Source organism: Oncorhynchus mykiss, chromosome 7 (genome assembly GCF_057628025.1).
Source record: "Oncorhynchus mykiss isolate SJ-2025 chromosome 7, ASM5762802v1, whole genome shotgun sequence".
Classification (NCBI taxonomy): Eukaryota; Metazoa; Chordata; class Actinopteri; order Salmoniformes; family Salmonidae; genus Oncorhynchus; species Oncorhynchus mykiss.
This window is the reverse complement of record NC_143028.1, coordinates 43,052,983-43,072,953: the sequence shown is the minus strand read 5'-3', so window position 1 is coordinate 43,072,953 and position 19,971 is coordinate 43,052,983. Positions and strand designations below refer to the sequence as shown.

Genomic DNA, 19,971 nt, shown 5'->3' with positions numbered 1-19,971 from the left:
AACACCCTAGCAATTTGAGTTCAACCAATGAGCTTCAGCGCCTCGCCATATGAGTGACAGCTACCAAGATGCACATGATGCACCCACAGCACAGTGAGAGAGAGACAGCAATGATGTGTTGCACACACTGTATGTCTATTATGCAATTTTCGGGGACCACTACTGGCAAAAAAATATACAAAAGTACCGTAGAATCCCTTTAATGGAGCATGCATTGAATTCGAGCTGTGTGTGTTTGTGCTTTGTGTGCTAGGCAGACTGAACATGTGACGAAGACAAAGCAAGCGTGAATGAGCACTGAACTAGCACTTTCCGTATTTGCTCTGTGGTTTGTGTTCCGGCCTGTCAGTTTGGTACTGACCACAGTGATTACCCTGTCACTAACAATCTACCTCAAACAGCCACTGACTCACATTTAACCCAGAGAGACTCCCTCTCTCCCATTCACTGCAGCTTTCTGAGGAAGATGGAGCACAGCCCCCCTGCTAAACACACTGTATGAAACACAAAGACACATGGACATACAATATACATACACACCCAGACCAGTATGATATACTCATGACACATGAAATACTGTCTCACAAACACTCAGATACACCCATATGCACAGACACTTGCCCCCCCCCCCAGATATGTCAAAAACAAACTTTTCTCCATAATGGTTAACCACTTCCCCAGCTTGAAGGAGTAATACTCAGTCCCCTGGAGCTGGCACATTCAAGCCCCTGTAGATGCCCAGTGCCCTGCCTTATCCCCTGCCCAGCCTCTCCTCCCCCATGTGGACAGTCTTTAGGCACTCAGAAACACAGACTACAGTGTCAGATCAATGCCCTAATCAGGCAGAGCGGAGCTTACATGGTCCAACCTGGAGCTGACACGAGTCAGCCACGCCGCCCAGCATCGTGCACAGCCAGGCTCCAGAGAGGCTGCAGTAGCCTGGGGGAATGAAAAGCAACGGACCTGCCACTCCAGCCAGGCCTAGAGAGCACCGAGACAGCCCAGTCCATCTGTGGCACACAGTACAGGACAGCATGACTCTTACACTCAGCAGCTCTGACACCCAGCAGGCTACCTCATACTGTACCTCACCGCTACACACTCAGGACCAGGACTAACAAATGCTGCCATTAGCCACCAGCACAAGAGAAAGACACAGTGGCGTGTTTATGTGCAGTACCTCTGTTTCTCAGGCAGAGAACGAGGGACCCAGAGACAGCTTAGCCCTGCTTGTTAACCAGTGTGCTGAAACATGCAGTGGCACGAGGGCACAGAAGAGGTGAGGTCAGGGATGCAGTGAGTGGCAGGGTAATTGGCATTCAGGAGTGTTCAGGGCTGGGTGACACTGAAGTGCCCTTCCTGTTCCCCTGCTCTTCTCCACACTGAAGAGGCTCACTCACCCCTTAATTAACACATGAATATTCCATTTAGTCTCCAGTGCAACTGATGAAGAGGATTAGCTGCTACATCGCAGTGTGTGTGTGTGCGCGTGTGTGTGTGAGCGTGCGGGTGCGTGCATGCATACATGTGTGCTAATGCCTGAGAGTCTACTTATGTGTGTGACCTTGAGCGTAGGTGGGTGAACACCCAGGTGTGTCCCAGTTTTAGGGGAATGATCAGAGGGAGAGAGGCAGGTGGGACAGGGCTGCTTGAGTTGCTGCTCTACCTAGATTAATGAGGTTGACTCCCATCCGTTCAGCTTTGGGGGAGACCAGGGGACAGTGAAACAGGCCCCTGCATTAACTGCAGATGATTTCTACTGTCAACCCTTTACTGTATAACATGCATACTTGAATGAGTAAAGTGCATGCATACATGCATACAGAACCTGGATGTAATTGTGATTGTTTATGTTCATCAATTATTCACACACAAATCAGATATTAAACAACTAAACCTGGTAGCCATACTAGTCTTTTGTTTCCAATATAGGTAAAATCCGTCTGGTTTCCACAGGATGGTCAGGATGGAGCTATTGCCAAGTGGGACTATTGAGAAATCTGCGAATATAAACGTTATGAGACTGACTCGTGTTGCCAGAGCTCAAAGGCTTAGACTCAGCACTTGTTCTTTTATGTCTGTGGTAAAATCACCAGACTAATAATATCATAATGATACAGTCTGTTATAAATTTGTGTCTTTGGAACATTAGGAGTAGGACTGGCGGACGTGTTTCCCTCTGAATGTCAGGCCACAGAGGAGTGTTAGGAGTGTGAGTCTGAGAGGCTGACTGTAAGAGGGTGAGAACAGCTTCTTATAAAATACTCTGCTGGCAGCTTACTGATGCATTATGGGATGAACAGAGTTGACCCACCGTGACCTCCCTCATTAGTGATCTAAGAAGGGGGGGGGGGGGGGGGGCACAACACCTGCGGGAGTGCGACACAAGGAGGGTAGAGGATAAACCAGGTGAAATCCATTCCCATGACCCCCTTAAGGAGGGCCAGCACGTGTTGGTATTTTATAGCCATTAGCAGTGCTGTTCGCAGGGTCAGGGTCGATTCCATTTCAACTCCTGTCAACTGAATTGGACATGAAAAGTCTCTACACATGAATAATTCAATTCAGTTCCTGAATAGACTGGAATAGGAATCAACCCCAACCCTATCTGACTATTTTGCTCATCACGTTTAAGGTTTAGTCTAGGGAGAGAGGGAATTCTGAGTTCGTTATTAAGGGCAGAAGGTGACTGACTGGTGTACAGGAGTGGTGACCTATAGGAATTGGAACAACACCCAGTGTCAGACTATATTTAATATAATGACTTAGTTTGACATGGTACCCCTGCCATGAGATGTAAGGTGACACAGTAGACACCATAAACATACCGTAACCCTGTGGATGTGCAGTAACATGCTGACATGAACACCGATCCAAAAGGATGTCAATGCCCCTTCCTCCCCACTGTTACCCCCCACCTGCGCCCCCTGACAGACAGTGTGACCTTGTTGTGCTACTGACCTCCCTGTCCAAGCCGGCGGCAACCGTGAAGATGTCTCCCGTCTCGCTGTTGATGGTGAACATATTGGGGATTGGCATGTGGGGGGTCTGGGATAGGATCCGGTACCGCACCATCCCATTGGCTGTGGTGTCGTCATCTGAGTCGTTGGCGGTCACCTGCATCACTAACGTGCCTGCCAACAGGGAGGAGGCAGAGCCAGCAACAGTTACAGAAACACAATGTGAATCACACAGCACAGGAAACACCTCCTCCTGGCAAAGAAAAAGCCATGAACAGTCATACCAACACCAAGAGATGTAACATATGTGTCCCATCATCATACACAAACACATATTTAACATACAGTACACAGTATACACACTTCAAAACTTATTTCAAACCCATTCCCTGCATCTATGTCTTCAGCTAAGGGAAAATAAGCAGGAAAAAAAACTCTGTGAAAAAGCCCCCATTCATCCCATCCCTGTATATACCAGGCTGGCAGGCTGGCAGGCAGGCAGGCAGGGTAAAGTTCCTCCCTACAGAGTCCATTTAGTAATGAGCAGCATGGGCTCTTCTGCCATTTCCACCATCCATTATTTCAGCCTTCAGCAGAACGGCTGCTGCCCTTAATGCTCCGATGCTCTCTCCCTATTTGTCTTGGAATCATGGGTAAAAAACACAGCCATTTAAGGCTGGCGGTGGGGGTGGTGTGTGCCTGTGTACGTGTGCATAGAGGTGGAGGGGATGGGGGGTGAAAGGCCTGTGCCCCCATCTCCCCTAGCAGAATTATTGATTTGTAAGAGCTTGTCAGCCAGGCTCACAAATGTGACCAGGCAATTAGGAGCACTCTGTCCAGGAAAAGGGAGAGATCTCCTCGTTCCTCTCCCCAGCTCAGGGAAAATGTCACTCTCCATCAGGCAGCCATTTAAAGGCTGCTACTGCTACTGCTGCAGCAGGAAATCTAGGGTCTTGTCAGCTTAGGGGGAGAGAGGCAGGAGAACACACATGCCAGGGTTGTTGTACTGTATAAGGAGGTAGAAACAAAGAGAAAGAGACAGGGGGAGAGAGGAAGGGGAGAAGAGAGAAGCATATATAGAGAGATAGGGATTGATAGACAGAGACAGAGAGGAGTGTAGCTAGAGAGCGAGTGAGAGAGACAGAGAGAGAGAGAGAGAGAGACCGAGAGAGAGAGAGTGAGAGAGAGACAGAGAGAGAGAGAGTGAGAGAGAGACAGAGAGAGAGTGAGAGAGAGACAGAGAGAGAGAGAGACACAGAGAGAGAGAGACAGAGAGGAGTGTAGGTAGAGAGCGAGTGAGAGAGACAGAGAGAGAGAGAGAGAGACAGAGAGAGAAATTAACAGTAAGCATTACACATACAGAAGTTTCAAAACAATAAAGACATTACAAATGTCATATTATATATATACAGTGTTTTAACAACGTACAAATGGTTAAAGGACACAAGATAAAATAAATAAGCATAAATATGGGTTGTATTTACAATGGTGTTTGTTCTTCACTGAAGGCAACCAGAGAGAGAGAGAGAGAGAGAGAGAGAGAGAGAGAGAGAGAGAGAGAGAGAGAGAGAGAGAGAGAGAGAGAGAGAGAGAGAGAGAGAGATGGGAGGAAAAACAGGGAGGAGTGAGAGACATTAGAGCTGATCTAGGGTCAGTTTTGCTGTAGATCAGAAGTAGGGGTATGGATAGCATTAGATAGGATTAGCTAGTGTAGAAACATGTTGAATTTCAGACAGACAGGAGAAGAGACACACAGTGGGTACTCGCAGCTACAGGTGTCTGTTATGCTGGCTCTCATAATTGGGCAGAGATAGCACCATAATTCCCGTGACAGCCAGAATCAACAGAATAATTGTGGCTGAGAATTCTATTTCAAACTTCATTAAGTTTCAAAGCAGGAGTTGTCACTTTGCCCATGGAGAGAAAAGAATGGGGAGAGAAAGAGAGAGCCATGGAAGGGAGCGAGGAGAAAAACAATGACCCTTATTACAGAGGAGAGCATCAACATTTGATCAAATGTTCAGTCCGATGGGGGAGGAGTAATGTAGAGAATCATATGTCAACTCTGCCACCTTTAATTTCAATAAGAGGGATTTCTTAATAAGCTTAAAGAGTGCTCTTTGTCTAAAAGTGTGGGCATGCCTGAAAGAGTTAACCTATGAGCCTGTTTAATTCTTCTTTCATTTGAAAATGACTTCTAAATCCTAATTGCTTTTCCACCAAAACCGCTGGAGCCGAAAATTTCACTGGTGGCAGGCAAGGCAGGCATGTTGGCCATTTGGTTACATGGGAAAGAGAGCGGAAAGTTGAGATCCCTGATGGGCTCCATCCACTGACTAAACATTACTGAGCTGGGGGTCAACACCTCCCAGCTAACACATGTGGTTCCTTGGAAGTTGTGGGAACGTGCGTTTTAGATTTCCCATTGGTTCTGGGAACGAAGCCATACGCTTCCTGACCAGTAAAACTGAATGTTTTTTATAAACGTTCTGAGAATGGAAGTGAAAATCTCACGGCGTCAGTGAGATTCAAACCTACGATCTTCTGATCTCTAGTCATTAAATTAGCCCACTGCGTCACCAGAATTGAGCTAGCATGCCATATTTGTTTTACTCATTCAAAGCTGTTCAAACAGACACTGAGAACAAAATAACAATCTTCCAAAAAGGATTTGAAAGTTTCTAATGATTTCTTGTGGATTTTATGGAATATTTTCTTAATGTTTCCAAGTTGTGGAAAGGTTGTATGCAGAATAACCATAGGACAAACACCCTCTCAACGAGCTCTAAGAAACATATGGTTCTCAGAACGTTATGTGTTAGCTGGGCTGCCTTCCAATTACAGATGAATTACAGATTATAGTAGCGGTGTGAGGGTAAAATCACTGGGGAAACCAAGCAAGGAAAAAAATATACTGTATATATTACAACCTGTGTTGTGATAATTGCATTTTTTGCTCTATAACCTGTTAGTTAATTTGCCTTGACACCGTGATACTGTATATAAGCTTAAGGCCGAGACAATAAGAAGGCACAGTGGCAGGATAAATTCAACCACACCTTTGTTTCATCATAAAAGAGAGTAAGAGAGCAACATCTGTCCAGTGAGGTCCACAAAACATTTAGCCTGTAACAAACAGTTATAGGACCTACAGCATGGTCAAGCACATTTTTGGACTACTAAACAACTATTGATTTGGAGTCACTGCAAGTCGCAAAGTAAACAGGCTATTCCAGCACTGTTTCAACGTCAACATTATCTAATTACATAATGCTTAGTCAAAAACATTTATTGAACCTTTATTTAACTAGGCAAGTCAGTTAAGAACACATTCTTATTGACAATGACGGCCTACCCCGGCCAAATCCAGACGACGCTGGGCAAATTGTGCGCCGCCCTATGGGACTGCGAAACACGGCCGGATGTGATAAAGCCTGGATTCGAACCAGGGACTCTTGCATTGAGATGCAGTGCCTTAGACTGTTGCGCCACTTGTGAGCCCTAATACAGGGACAACTAAAAGATACCAGAAACAATTTAGTCCAATCAACATAAGGTAAATATGATGTATCTGTCCATGGTACCGATTTCTCTCTGTGCGTGTGTGTGTGTGTGTGTGTGTGTGTGTGTGTGTGGGTGTGTGCATGCAAGAAAAACATGTTGACTCACCCTACTTGTAGAGAAATGCCAATGCCATCCTCCTCTTTCATGTTGCCTGAATGGTCTATGACTGACATACAGTACAAGCTTTTTGTTTTTGTCCTAGGCTACCTGGTTAAAGTGCTTGCTTGCTAGCTTAATTTCCTTTCGTGGGCAACGATGCGCCAGGCCAGCTTTTTAACATTAGCCAGCCAACTATATCTAGCTACATGTTGAACTGTTGAACCATCGTCTCAGTCCAGGGGCACAATGTATGAATTTATGGTTGGATCAGAATCACCATTAGAATCAATGGCCAGTACGGAGAATTAAGTAAAACCACAAGTACAAATCCCTATCTCCATCCATGGCTACTTTAGGAAAGGGACAATTTTAGCTAGCTAGCTAGCCACCGGAGGACAACGACACAATGAGATGCAACGTTTCTGTCAATGATGTTTGGCTTCTAATGTGATATGACTGGTTTGAAGGCAAATCCACACTGGCTTCCCTTGATACTTTTTTGGGGGGTTGCCAGGACCATTCACAGCTGTGTTCTGTTTAGCTCAACGCTGATTGGCTATTATTATTATTATTTTTTTTCATCAAGGGAAGCCAAATGCTCCCTGGCTTCCCTTTCATTCAATACTACGGGCAGCAACAATGTCATACTCTTTTTGACCAGACAGCATCAGATAGATGGGCTACACATACAGAGACAGAGGGTGGTGTGTTGTTCACTTGGTTTGCTTTCTCCGGTGAGATACATTCAGCCTCATACGAATTGAACGACATTTATGATACACAGAGAGATGAAAGATCAATTATTGTGTATGTTTTTTTCTTGGTCATTTTTGGGGGGAAGCCTGGCAGCCATACACACCAGTGGAGGATGTGGAGGAAAAGGGGCAGAACAAGAGAGAGATGGACACAAGTATTATTCATATTTGTATTATTGTCTCATTCACTTCCCTTTTTTGACCTGCACTTTTTGCACTCAGAGCATAAGAATTTCACGGTCCTTGTGATTACATCTGCGACGCTGTGCATGTGATTAATAAACTCATCTAATCTAATAATCTAATCTAAAGCACATATGCAGAAAGATAGCATGGCAAGGCATTTCCGGGGATGGAAAGGGAAGGGAGAGAGAAGACAAGGCTGGAAAGGGCACTAAAAGGGGTAGCAAGAGGGAGAGAGATAGGGGTTGGAAGAGTAAAGGACAAGAAAAGGAGGGTAAGAGGAGGATTAAAAACAGGCATTGAGACAGGGACAGGTAAAGTAGAGTACAATATTAATATGGGGAGGCAGTAGTGGGTGAGAGACTGTGTGGAAGGGCAGGAGGAGAAGTATGAGGCCAAGGAGGAGAGGTGAGAAGGAGAGGGATGTGGCAGTCACTCTGTGTGTGTGTGTCTAGGGACAGAGTGATAAAGGGGACACAAATCACTGCGGTCACACAAAGTTGGCTCTAATGGCACTACTGGCCCTCCCCGGGCTTTTAACAGACCACACTGCAGCTCCACCCACCACCAAACACAACCCTGCCATGCCCGGGAGGGACCAATGAAAACCAGCCGCCAGAAAATTACCTCACACCTCAATGCATGGGCAGTCAGAACAATTTACTGCAATGTCTCTTCACATGTCTTCACAACTTCCCATGCTGAAGGAATTATTAGAGAAGAACAGACTTGAGGGAGAAGAAATCTATTTTATACACTACTTGGACAAACGTATGTGGACACATCTCATTCCAAAATCATGGGCATTAATATAGAGTTGGTCCCCCTTTGATGCTATAAACAGCCTCCACTCTTCTGGGAAGGCTTTCCAGTAGATGCTGGAATATTGCTGCAGGGACTTGCTTCAATTCAGCCACCAGAGCATTAGTGAGGTCTGGCACTGATGTTGGGCGATTAGGCCTGGCTCGCAGTCGGCGTCCCAATTCATCCCAAAGGTGTTTGATGAGGTCAGGGCTCTGTGCAGGCCGGTCAAGTTCTTCCACACCGATCTCGATAAACCATTACTGTATGGACCTCGCTTTGTGCACAGGGAATTGTCATGCTGAAACAGGAAAGGGCCTTCCCCAAACTGTTGCCACAAAGTTGTTTAGAATGTCATTGTATGCTGTAACATTAAGATTTTCCTTCACTGGAACGAAGGGGCCTAGTCCGAACCATGAAAAACAGCCCCAGACCATTATTCATCCTCCACCAAACTTTACAGTTGGCACTATGCATTGGGGCAGGTAGTGTTTTCCTGGCATCGGCCAAACGCAGATTCATCTGTCGGACTGCCAGCTGATGAAGCGTGATTCATCACTCCAGAGACCGCGTTATAACTGATTCAGAGTCCAATGGCAGCGAACTTTACACCACTCCAGCCAATGCTTGGCATTGCGCATGGTGATCTTCCTAGGCTTGTGTGCGGCTGCTCGGCCATGGAAACACATTTAATGAAGCTCCCAACGAACAGTTCTTGTGCTGACGTTGCTTCCAGAGTCAGTTTGGAACTCGGTATTGAGCATTACAGACAACTTTTACGCGCTACATGCACAGCACTCTGTGGTCCTGTTCTGTGAGCTTGTGTGGCCTAGCACTTTGCGGCTGAGCCGTTGTTGCGCCTAGATGTTTCCACTTCACCAGAACAGCACTTACAGTTGCCTGGGGATGCTCTAACAGGGCAAAAATTTGACAAATTGACTTGTTGGAAAGGTGGTATCCTATGACGGTGCCACGTTGAAAGTCACTGAGCTCTTCAGTACAACCCATTATACTGCCAATGTTTGTCTATGGACATTGCATGGCTGTTTGCTTGATTTTATACACCCAGAAATGGGTGTGGCTGAAATGGCAGAATCCACTCATTTGAAAGGGTGTCCATTTACTTTTGTATATACGGCGCATTCGGAAAGTATTCAGACCCCTTGACTTTTCTCACATTTTGTTACGTTACAGCCTTATTCTTACCACCCCCCCCCCCCTTTTCGTTGAATTTTACCCCCTTTTCTCCCCAATTTCGTGGTATCCAATTGTTGTCTCATCGCTACAACTCCCGTACGGGCTCGGGAGAGACGAAGGTCGAAAGCCATGCGTCCTCCGAAACACAACCCAACCAAGCCGCACTGCTTCTTAACACAGCGCGCATCCAACCCGGAAGCCAGCTGCACCAATGTGTCGGCGGAAACACCGTGCACCTGGCGACCTGGTTAGCGCGCCACACGAGTCGCTAGTGCGCGATGAGACAAGGATATCCCTACCGGCCAAACCCTATTCTAAAATAAATTAAATAGTTTCCCCACCCTGATGAATCTACACAAAATACCCCATTATGACAATGCAAAGACAGGCTTTTAGATATTTTTTGGAAATGTATAAAAATAAATAAAATACTGAAATATCACATTTACATAAGTATTCAGAGCCTTCACTAAGTAATTTGTTGATGCCCCTTTAGCAGCGATGACAGCCTCGAATCTTCTTGGGTATGGCGCTACAAGCTTGGCACACCTGTATTTGGGGAGTTTCTCCCATTGTTCTCTACAGATCCTCTCAAGCTCTGTCAGGTTGGATGGGGAGAGTCGCTGCACAGCTATTTTTAGGTATCTCCAGAGATGTTCAATCGGGTTCAAGTCCGGGCTCTGGCTGGCCTACTCAAGGACATTCAGAGACTTGTCCCAAAGCCACTCCTGCGTTGTCTTGGCTGTGTGCTTAGGGTTGTTGTCCTGTTGGAAGGTAAACCTTCGCCCCAGTCTGAGGTCTTGAGCACTCTCGAGCAGGTTTTCATCAAGCACGCCGCTGGATTTGTCTTTTGCTCTCATTTCAGAGTGTCTCTCTAAAAGGGCCATGAAAAGGAACTACTTCCCGTCTGTCCGCTACAGAGGGAGAAAGCGGGATAGAGTATAGAACTACGCTCTGAGGAAGGAGGGCCTCATTCTACAATAAAATAGAGAAATCCTTTTACATCCCCGGCTCTATCACGTGAGTGTTTTCTCTGTGATCTCTTGTGCACGAGGAGAGAGTGGTGGTGGTGTGTGTTTGGGGGTTCTTCTTCATCTCCTTTTACAATAACCATCCAATATCTTGAAGTGTCCAGCAAGCTCCCAGAATACCCTAATGAGGACACGTGGATGCCCACCACACGGGTCAGATCACATTTGTTCCCCGTCTGAATCACAATAACAATTGGATTAGTTCATTCTGTAATTGCATCATGACTTGCATGTAAGACCGATCCAATGCAATGACATGCTTGTCTCTGTGTCTCCCGATGGAAGAACGCCGGTGGTGGCGGATGGCGAGCGTGACATTTCAAACCCACTTTCACTGATGGATTGATTTGATACACAATGTCGCATCTGGCGACAGCGATAAGGGCAACTCCCTGCAGGTCTGTCTCTTTGAATGCTTTTACATAGCAGCCAGAGTAGATGGAGGATAAGCCGTAATACTTCAGAGACACATTGATATCAGAGTCTTCTAGATACACTAGAGATGAGCACGTCACACATCTCCCTTTGCTCTGAGCGGCTAGAAGAACATTCTGTCTGATGGAACCAAAAGAGTTACGGGGAGGGGAGGCCCATTCTCATTACCAGTCGAAAGAAAGCAGCTTAAAGTTGAAGTGATACGTTGGATAAACATGGCGCTGAACTTCTTTGCGTCTTAAAATGGCCCAGAAAAGTAAAACCGTCCCACAGAACATACACCAGTGATGAAAAATGGCCCCACTCACATTTCCTTAAATAGTCAATTAGGCAACCATAGCTAAGTGGCACACTCTCTCATTTAAAATTCATGATTGCATACAATAGAGGGGAATAGATAGACAGAAAAAGGGAGAGAGAAAAGGTCTATGGTCTATGGTCTATGTAAAAGTACTTGTCAGTGTGTTAACTCCATCATACAATAGTGGGACATTGTGTTCACATTCCACTAGCTAGCTACGTGAGACAATTTCAGAATAATTAGCTAATAAGCTGTGCGACCTACGTTTTCTTCTCCAACACAATTGACAGTGTTGTAACCCCAACACACACTTTGTCCTCATATGCTAAAAATAAAAGGTTTTTATAAGATAGTACCAGTCAGTTGAAAAGGCAGACTTTTCAAATATGTTTGGTTCTTCTCGTTAATTAGCAGAGTTTGTTCTAAAACAGACAACAGATCCACGCTCCACTGAGGAGAGACCATTGTTGCAATGTATGTGTGTGTGTGTGTGTGTGTGTGTGTGCTCTTTTCCCTCTCTCTGTCTCTCGCCTGCGTTGTTTCGGAAATCTCCTGAGATTAAACTGTGCAGCAGAACATTGTCTGAACACAAAGTAAACAAACATCGATGTCTGACTGGTAGAACAAGTGTTCCTCCAACCATGATACGTCGCTCCCTCTGCCTTTAAAATGACCATGCTTCTGTTCACAGCAATACGCTGTATTCAGTCATAGTGAATGTACCTGGTTTAGAGCCTTCAGCCACAGAGCCGTTGTACACCTGGTTCTGGAACTCTGGCCGGTTGTCATTCATGTCGATGACGTAGATGTACAGGTCTATGGGGCTTTCCACCTTGTTCCCGTTCATGTCCACAGCATGGGCCCGCAGCTGCAAACAACACAACGAAACCACACAAGCATTGTGTAAGTCCTGTAAACGCCACAGTAACTTTGACGATACATAACGCAGCACTGATCGACATGGAACATCACATAAGGCAAATTGACACAAACATGACAGCAGACAACGCATACAGGCTGAATTTCTGCCATTGCAGATCTCTTTCACAAGTATGTTTACTGTAATTGCACACTAGAGAGTCCATGAAAATCCACTATCTCTGACCATTGAATTCCTGCCATGCAACCTTGATTTTGATTGCTGGTTGTGAGAGGTTTGTTAATTGGAAGCTCCACAACTGAAGCAGTAATTCCAGTCTTTTATTTGTCGTGACAGAGAGAGCCTGCTGGAGTGCCTGTGCTGATAATTGCCAATAAGAGAAAGAGAATATAAGGTGTTGTGTCCAAACACAGATACAGCCTGAGGTGTGTGCTGCTCAGCAGACACAGCAAGAGCCCCAGAGAACACCTAGAGACTCTATTCTATTCAACAACTCATGTGGTGTCTGGCTTTTGTTCTCCTAGGGAAAATGACTGTCCTTGTTGGTTTGTGCAACACCACCACTGATTGGCCACAATGTCTTTTACTGAGATAAGCAGATAAGCCAATCCACAAAAATTCCCTGTGAATCACAGTGTGAGAAAAGGAGAGCGAGAGAGATGGAAGGAGCATGCCTCGTGTAATACCAGTAATGAGTCAGAAACACAGAGAGAATCACAAAGAAACAGTGGGGGACCCTAAGAGGAAAGAGTGACAATCAATACATGCACTGCTATGACTTCTTCTCCAACCCGGCTGTAACAACCCCATGTCTGAATACACTCATGTTGACTAAAGATGTCTCACAGCTCCAGACAATATTATGTTGGAGAGAAGCTTTGAAAGGCAAAGAACAGCATCATTGTCTCTCCCAATAGCTCTGTAAAAACATAAAACCATACAAACCTGGACAGAGACCGAGAGCCGGGAGTCTAAGGTTGTCGTTCTCATACACCTTCACAGACATGTGGGCAGTGGACCCTTTAATAACACTAAGTACAACATGGACTAATAGAATCTCTACTATTCACAGAAAGAGGCCATGTTCATTCGAGGACTGAATGGTACAGAGGAGCCTCAAGCTACAGCATTGATACCTGCCTTCCTGAAAAAATGACTCATCTTGCTTCTGAGTTGCTTGCGTATAGTGTGGAAACACACACACACACACACACACACACACACTGACTTCTGCTCTTAGACACACATACCCACACACACACTCACACTGTATAAACGCATTCAAACCCTGTTGCTTCAGCCACTTAATATTCCCCCAGACGATGAGTTTCCATAGGCCAGAGCACAACAAACAAACAGAGAGAAACACAAACAAACAAACAAGCCCAATCTGTTTTCTCAGCTGTGGGCTCTGCATGGTGAGTGGGCAAAGGGTGGGGTGGGGGCTGACAGAGCCAATGGAAATTTGATCTGAGAGCCTGGAGGAGTGTGTGAAGAGTGTGTGAGCAGTGTGTGTGGACTGCTAATGTGTGGTTTTGGTCCTGTCATTAGCATGCTGGAGGGCGGGCCTGAAAAACACAACCACGGGGAAACAACTCTACCAGAACCACCACAGCAACCACTGATCAAATCAAATCAAATGTATTTATATAGCCCTTCGTACATCAGCTGATATCTCAAAGTGCTGTACAGAAACCCAGCCTAAAACCCCAAACAGCAAGCAATGCAGGTGTAGAAGCACGGTGGCTAGGAAAAACTCCCTAGAAAGGCCAAAACCTAGGAAGAAACCTAGAGAGGAACCAGGCTATGTGGGGGGGCCAGTCCTCTTCTGGCTGTGCCGGGTGGAGATTATAACAGAACATGGCCAAGATGTTCAAATGTTCATAAATGACCAGCATGGTTGAATAATAATAAGGCAGAACAGTTGAAACAGGAGCAGCAGCACGGCCAGGTGGACTGGGGACAGCAAGGAGTCATCATGTCAGGTAGTCCTGAGACATGGTCCTAGGGCTCAGGTCCTCCGAGAGAGAGAAAGAGAGAATTAGAGAGAGCACTCTTAAATTCACAGGACACCGAATAGGACAGGAGAAGTACTCCAGGTATAACAAACTGACCCTAGCCCCCCGACACATAAACTACTGCAGCATAAATACTGGAGGCTGAGACAGGAGGGGTCAGGAGACACTGTGGCCCCATCCGAGGACACCCCCGGACAGGGCCAAACAGGAAGGATATAACCCCACCCACTTTGCCAAAGCACAGCCCCCACACCACTGATGGGGTCTGTCCAGACACACACATAAACCCGCATGTAGAAACATGTTACATACGCACACACAGCTACCGGGTTGCAAAGCTACTGGTCATTTACCAAAGTTATCAGAATCTTTGGTAATTTAGGTAACTAACAGGTAATCAAAGGCAATCTATGATAACTTTGGTAATTTATACTTGAACAATAAATAAAATAAAAAAACCTATATAGTATTAATTTTGGATATACGTGTCTACATTGACCATGAGTTTCTAGTGGATAGACCAAATGGTTCAAGAGAAACTAGCCTAACTAATGAAAAAACCATCTAATCAACGATGGCTTTATTTTTTAAATAACACAAAACGTTTTCATAACTGCCAAAAGTTTGTCGCCAAAAACATTTACAACAAAGACAAATTGACGTAGTCAAATAAATGAAAGTGTGTAAAGACTAAGAAGGATATTTCACACGGTAACCCTCATATTAAACACCAATGGTATTCACTAAGTTTCTGATTTATATTTAGGATCATGTTTCACAGCTTTATCATTATATACACTACAGTTCAAAAGTTTGGGGTCACTTTTAGAAATGTCCTTGTTTTTGAAAGCAAAACGCATTTTTTGTCCGTTAAAATAACATCAAATTGATCAGAAATACAGTGTAGACATTGTTAATGTTGTAAATGACTATTGTAGCTGGAAATGGCAGATTTTATATGGAATATCTACATCGGTGTACAGAGGCCCATTATCAGCAACCATCACTCCTGTGTTCCAATGGCACGTTGTGTTAGCTAATCCAAGTTTATCATTTTAAAAGGCTAATAGATCATTAGAAATCCCTTTTGCAACTATGTTAGCACAGCTGAAAAATGTTGTCCTGTTTAAAGTTGAGTATCTGGAGCGTCAGCATTTGTGGGTATATATATAAGATATATGTGTATATATATATATATATATATATATATATATATATATATATATATATATATATATATATATATATATACACATATATCTTATTTGATTTCTTTATATAGTCTCCATGTGTTAATGGGATTGTAGCCCTAAGAATTAACGGGATGTTATGACAACAGCCAGTGAAAGTGCAGGGCGCCAAATTCAAAACAACAGAAATCTCATAATTAAAATTCCTCAAACATACATGTATCTTATACCGTTTTAAAGGTAATCTTGTTGTTAGTCCAATTTCAAATAGGCTTTACAGAGAAAGCACCACAAACGATTATGTTAGGTGACCACCAACTCACAGAAAAACCCAGCCATTTTTCCAGCCAAAGAGAGGAGTCACAAAAAGCACAAATAGAGATAACATTAATCACTAACCTTAGATGATCTTCGTCAGGTGACACTTATAGGACTTCATGTTACACAATACATGTATGTTTTGTTTGATAAATTTCATATTTATATAAAAAAATCTGAGTTTACATTGGCGTGTTACGTTCCCTAGTTCCAAAAACATCCAGTGCTTTTGCATAGCCACATCAATTCAACAGAAATACTCATCATAAATGTAGATGAAAATACAAGTTATACACATGGAATTATAGATATACCTCTCCTTAATGCAACCGCGATGTCAGATTTAAAAATAACTTTACGCAAAAAGCAAACCATGCAATAATCTGAGACGGCGCTCAGAAAATAAATAAAATTATCCGACATGTTGGAGTCAACAGAAATCACATTATAAATATTCCCTTACCTTTGATGATATTCATCAGAATGCACACCCAGGAATCCTAGTTCCACAATAAATGCTTGATTTGTTCGATAATGTCCATTATTTATGTCGTTTAGTACACAAATCGCGTTTAGTACACAAATCCAAACTCTCGTGCAGGTCCATCTGAATGTCGGACGAAAACTTCAAAAAGTTATATTACAGGTTTAAGAAACTTGATAAACTAAGTATAGAATCAATCTTTAGGATGTTGTTATCATAAATCTTCAATAAAGTTCCAACTGGAGAATTATTTTGTCTGTAGAGAACGCAGGTCGCTATCATGTGAATTGCGCATGACCAGCCCTTGGCTCTCTGCCAGACACCTGGCTCATTCAGCTCCCATTCAGCTTCACAACACAGTAGAAGCCTCATTCAAGTTTCTAAAGACGGTTGACATCTAGTGGAAGCCCTAGGACGTGCAACTTCATCCATATCCCACTGTGAATTCAATAGGGGCTGGGTTGAAAATCGACCAACCTCAGATTTCTCACTTCCTGTTTGGATTTCTTCTCAGGTTTTGCCTGCCATAGGAGTTATGTAATACTCACAGACATAATTCAAACAGTTTTAGAAGCTTCAGCGTGTTTTCAATCCAATACTAATAATAATATGCATACATTAGCAACTGGGACTGAGGAGCAGGCCGTTTACTCTGGTCACCTTTCATCCAAGCTACTCAATACTGCCCCTGCAGCCATAAGTATTTTTAAGGCCACACAGATGGCCAGATAAAACTAGACACCTTTTATAATCTGATGTACCCCAAAAGGCCACTAGACGTCATGGTATAATTTTTTTACTTCTAAGTTACCAACATTCTGGTAGTTTACTGGTAAAAGTTTCCAGCAATATATCCTTCATCACACACACACACACACACACGCACACACGCACGCACGCACAGACATCTCCAGGCTGGCTCCCAGCTGCTCTCTCCCTACAGCTGTCTGTGGAGAAAAATTCAACTTCACCCACATGCTAACCTCAGAGTTCATCTTCATCTGGTGGAAGTCTGTCAAAAACACCAGTCATGTCTTTCTTGTTGAAGAACAGACCAGTAAATATAAAGTTATCTTCGTCAACCATGAGCAGTAAAACCCAAAAGCAGAGAAGGTTCTCAACAGGTAACTCACAAGTGAGAGTCTAGTGCTAATTGACTTAACACTGACTGTGAGTGAAGATGCTCTCTCTTTCTTAACTGGTAGGTGACTAAAACAAGGAACTTCTCAGGCTCCAACACTAGGCTCCAACACCAGGCTCCAACACCAGGCTCCAACACCAGGCTCCAACACCAGGCTCCACTCAGTTGCTAACACCAGGCGCTAACACCAGGCGCTAACACCAGTCTCTAACACCAGGCTCCTCTCAGGCCCTAAAACCAGGCTCCTCTCAGACTTTAACATTCAGGCTACTTTCAGGCTCTAACACCAGGCTCTAAGATTAGGCTCCTCTCAGGCTTAAAACCAGGCTCTAACACCAGGCTCCTCTCAGGCTCCAACACCAGGCTCCTCTCAGGCTCCAACACCAGGCTCCTCTCAGGCTTTAACACCAGGCTCTAACATTAGGCTCCTCTCAGGCTTTAACATCAGGCTCCTCTCAGACTCTAACATCAGGCTCTAACGTCAGGCTCTAACACCAGGCTCTAACATTAGGCTCTTCTCAGGTTCTAACACCAGGCTCTAACATTAGGCTCCTCTCAGGTTCTAACACCAGACTCTAACAATAGGCTCCTCTCAGGTTCTAACACCAGGCTCTAACATTAGGCTCCTCTCAGGTTCTAACACCAGGCTCTAACATTAGGCTCCTCTCAGACTTTAACATCAGTGTCCTTTCAGGCTCTAACACCATGTTCTAACACCAGGTTCTAACACCAGGCTCTTCTCAGGATCTAACACCAGGCTCTAACATTAGGCTCTTCTCAGGTTCTAACGCCAGGCTCTAACATTAGGCTCCTCTCAGGTTCTAACACCAGGCTCTAACATTAGGCTCCTCTCAGACTTTAACATCAGTGTCCTTTCAGGCTCTAACACCATGTTCTAACACCAGGTTCTAACACCAGGCTCTTCTCAGGATCTAACACCAGGCTCTAACATTAGGCTCTTCTCAGGTTCTAACGCCAGGCTCTAACATTAGGCTCCTCTCAGGTTCTAACACCAGGCTCTAACATTAGGCTCCTCTCAGGTTCTAACACCAGGCTCTAACATTAGGCTCCTCTCAGGTTCTAACACCAGGCTCTAACATTAGGCTCCTCTCAGACTTTAACATTCAGGCTACTTTCAGGCTCTAACACCAGGCTCTAAGATTAGGCTCCTCTCAGGCTTAAAACCAGGCTCTAACACCAGGCTCCTCTCAGGCTCCAACACCAGGCTCCTCTCAGGCTCCAACACCAGGCTCCTCTCAGGCTTTAACACCAGGCTCTAACATTAGGCTCCTCTCAGGCTTTAACATCAGGCTCCTCTCAGACTCTAACATCAGGCTCTAACGTCAGGCTCTAACACCAGGCTCTAACATTAGGCTCTTCTCAGGTTCTAACACCAGGCTCTAACATTAGGCTCCTCTCAGGTTCTAACACCAGGCTCTAACATTAGGCTCCTCTCAGGTTCTAACACCAGGCTCTTCTCAGGTTCTAACACCAGGCTCTAACACTAGGCTCCTCTCAGGTTCTAACACCAGGCTCTAACATTAGGCTCCTCTCAGACTTTAACATCAGTGTCCTTTCAGGCTCTGACACCATGTTCTAACACCAGGTTCTAACACCAGGCTCTTCTCAGGATCTAACACCAGGCTCTAACATTAGGCTCTTCTCAGGTTCTAACGCCAGGCTCTAACACTAGGCTCCACTCAGGTTCTAACACCAGGCTCTAACATTAGGCTCCTCTCAGGTTCTAACACCAGGCTCTAACATTAGGCTCCTCTCAGGTTCTAACACCAGGCTCTAACATTAGGCTCCTCTCAGGTTCTAACACCAGGCTCTTCTCAGTCTCTAACACCAGGCTCCTCTCAGTCTCTAACACCAGGCTCCTCTCAGTCTCTAACACCAGGCTCTAACATTAGGCTCCTCTCAGGCTTTAACTCCAGGCTCCACACCAGGCTCCAACACCAGGCTCCAACACCAGGCTCCAACACCAGGCTCCAACACCAGGCTCCAACACAAGGCTCCTCTCAGGTTCTAACACCAGGCTCCTCTCAGTCTCTAACACCAGGCTCTAACATTAGGCTCCTCTCAGGTTCTAACACCAGGCTCTAACATTAGGCTCCTCTCAGACTTTAACATCAGTGTCCTTTCAGGCTCTAACACCATGTTCTAACACCAGGTTCTAACACCAGGCTCTTCTCAGGATCTAACACCAGGCTCTAACATTAGGCTCTTCTCAGGTTCTAACACCAGGCTCTAACATTAGGCTCCTCTCAGGTTCTAACACCAGACTCTAACATTAGGCTCCTCTCAGGTTCTAACACCAGGCTCTAACATTAGGCTCCTCTCAGGTTCTAACACCAGGCTCTTCTCAGTCTCTAACACCAGGCTCCTCTCAGTCTCTAACACCAGGCTCCTCTCAGTCTCTAACACCAGGCTCCTCTCAGTCTCTAACACCAGGCTCCTCTCAGTCTCTAACACCAGGCTCTAACATTAGGCTCCAACACCAGGCTCCTCTCACGCTTTAACACCAGGCTCTAACATTAGGCTCCTCTCAGGCTTTAACTCCAGGCTCCACACCAGGCTCCAACACCAGGCTCCAACACCAGGCTCCAACACC

General features: G+C 45.0%; 1 protein-coding gene across 4 annotated transcripts in view; it reads right to left on the bottom strand.

The window, feature by feature from the left end:
• Nucleotides 1-19,971, bottom strand: part of LOC110527925 (cadherin-4) — a 241,103-nt gene that overhangs the window by 31,059 nt on the left and 190,073 nt on the right. For all 4 annotated transcript variants that reach the window (XM_036983417.2, XM_036983418.2, XM_021609553.3 and 1 more), the window contains 2 exons: nt 12,050-12,194; nt 2,962-3,134 (listed from right to left, as the gene is read on the bottom strand). In XM_036983417.2, coding sequence (XP_036839312.1) covers nt 2,962-3,134; nt 12,050-12,194 — 318 coding nt within the window. The remainder of the gene's footprint in view (nt 1-2,961; nt 3,135-12,049; nt 12,195-19,971) is intronic.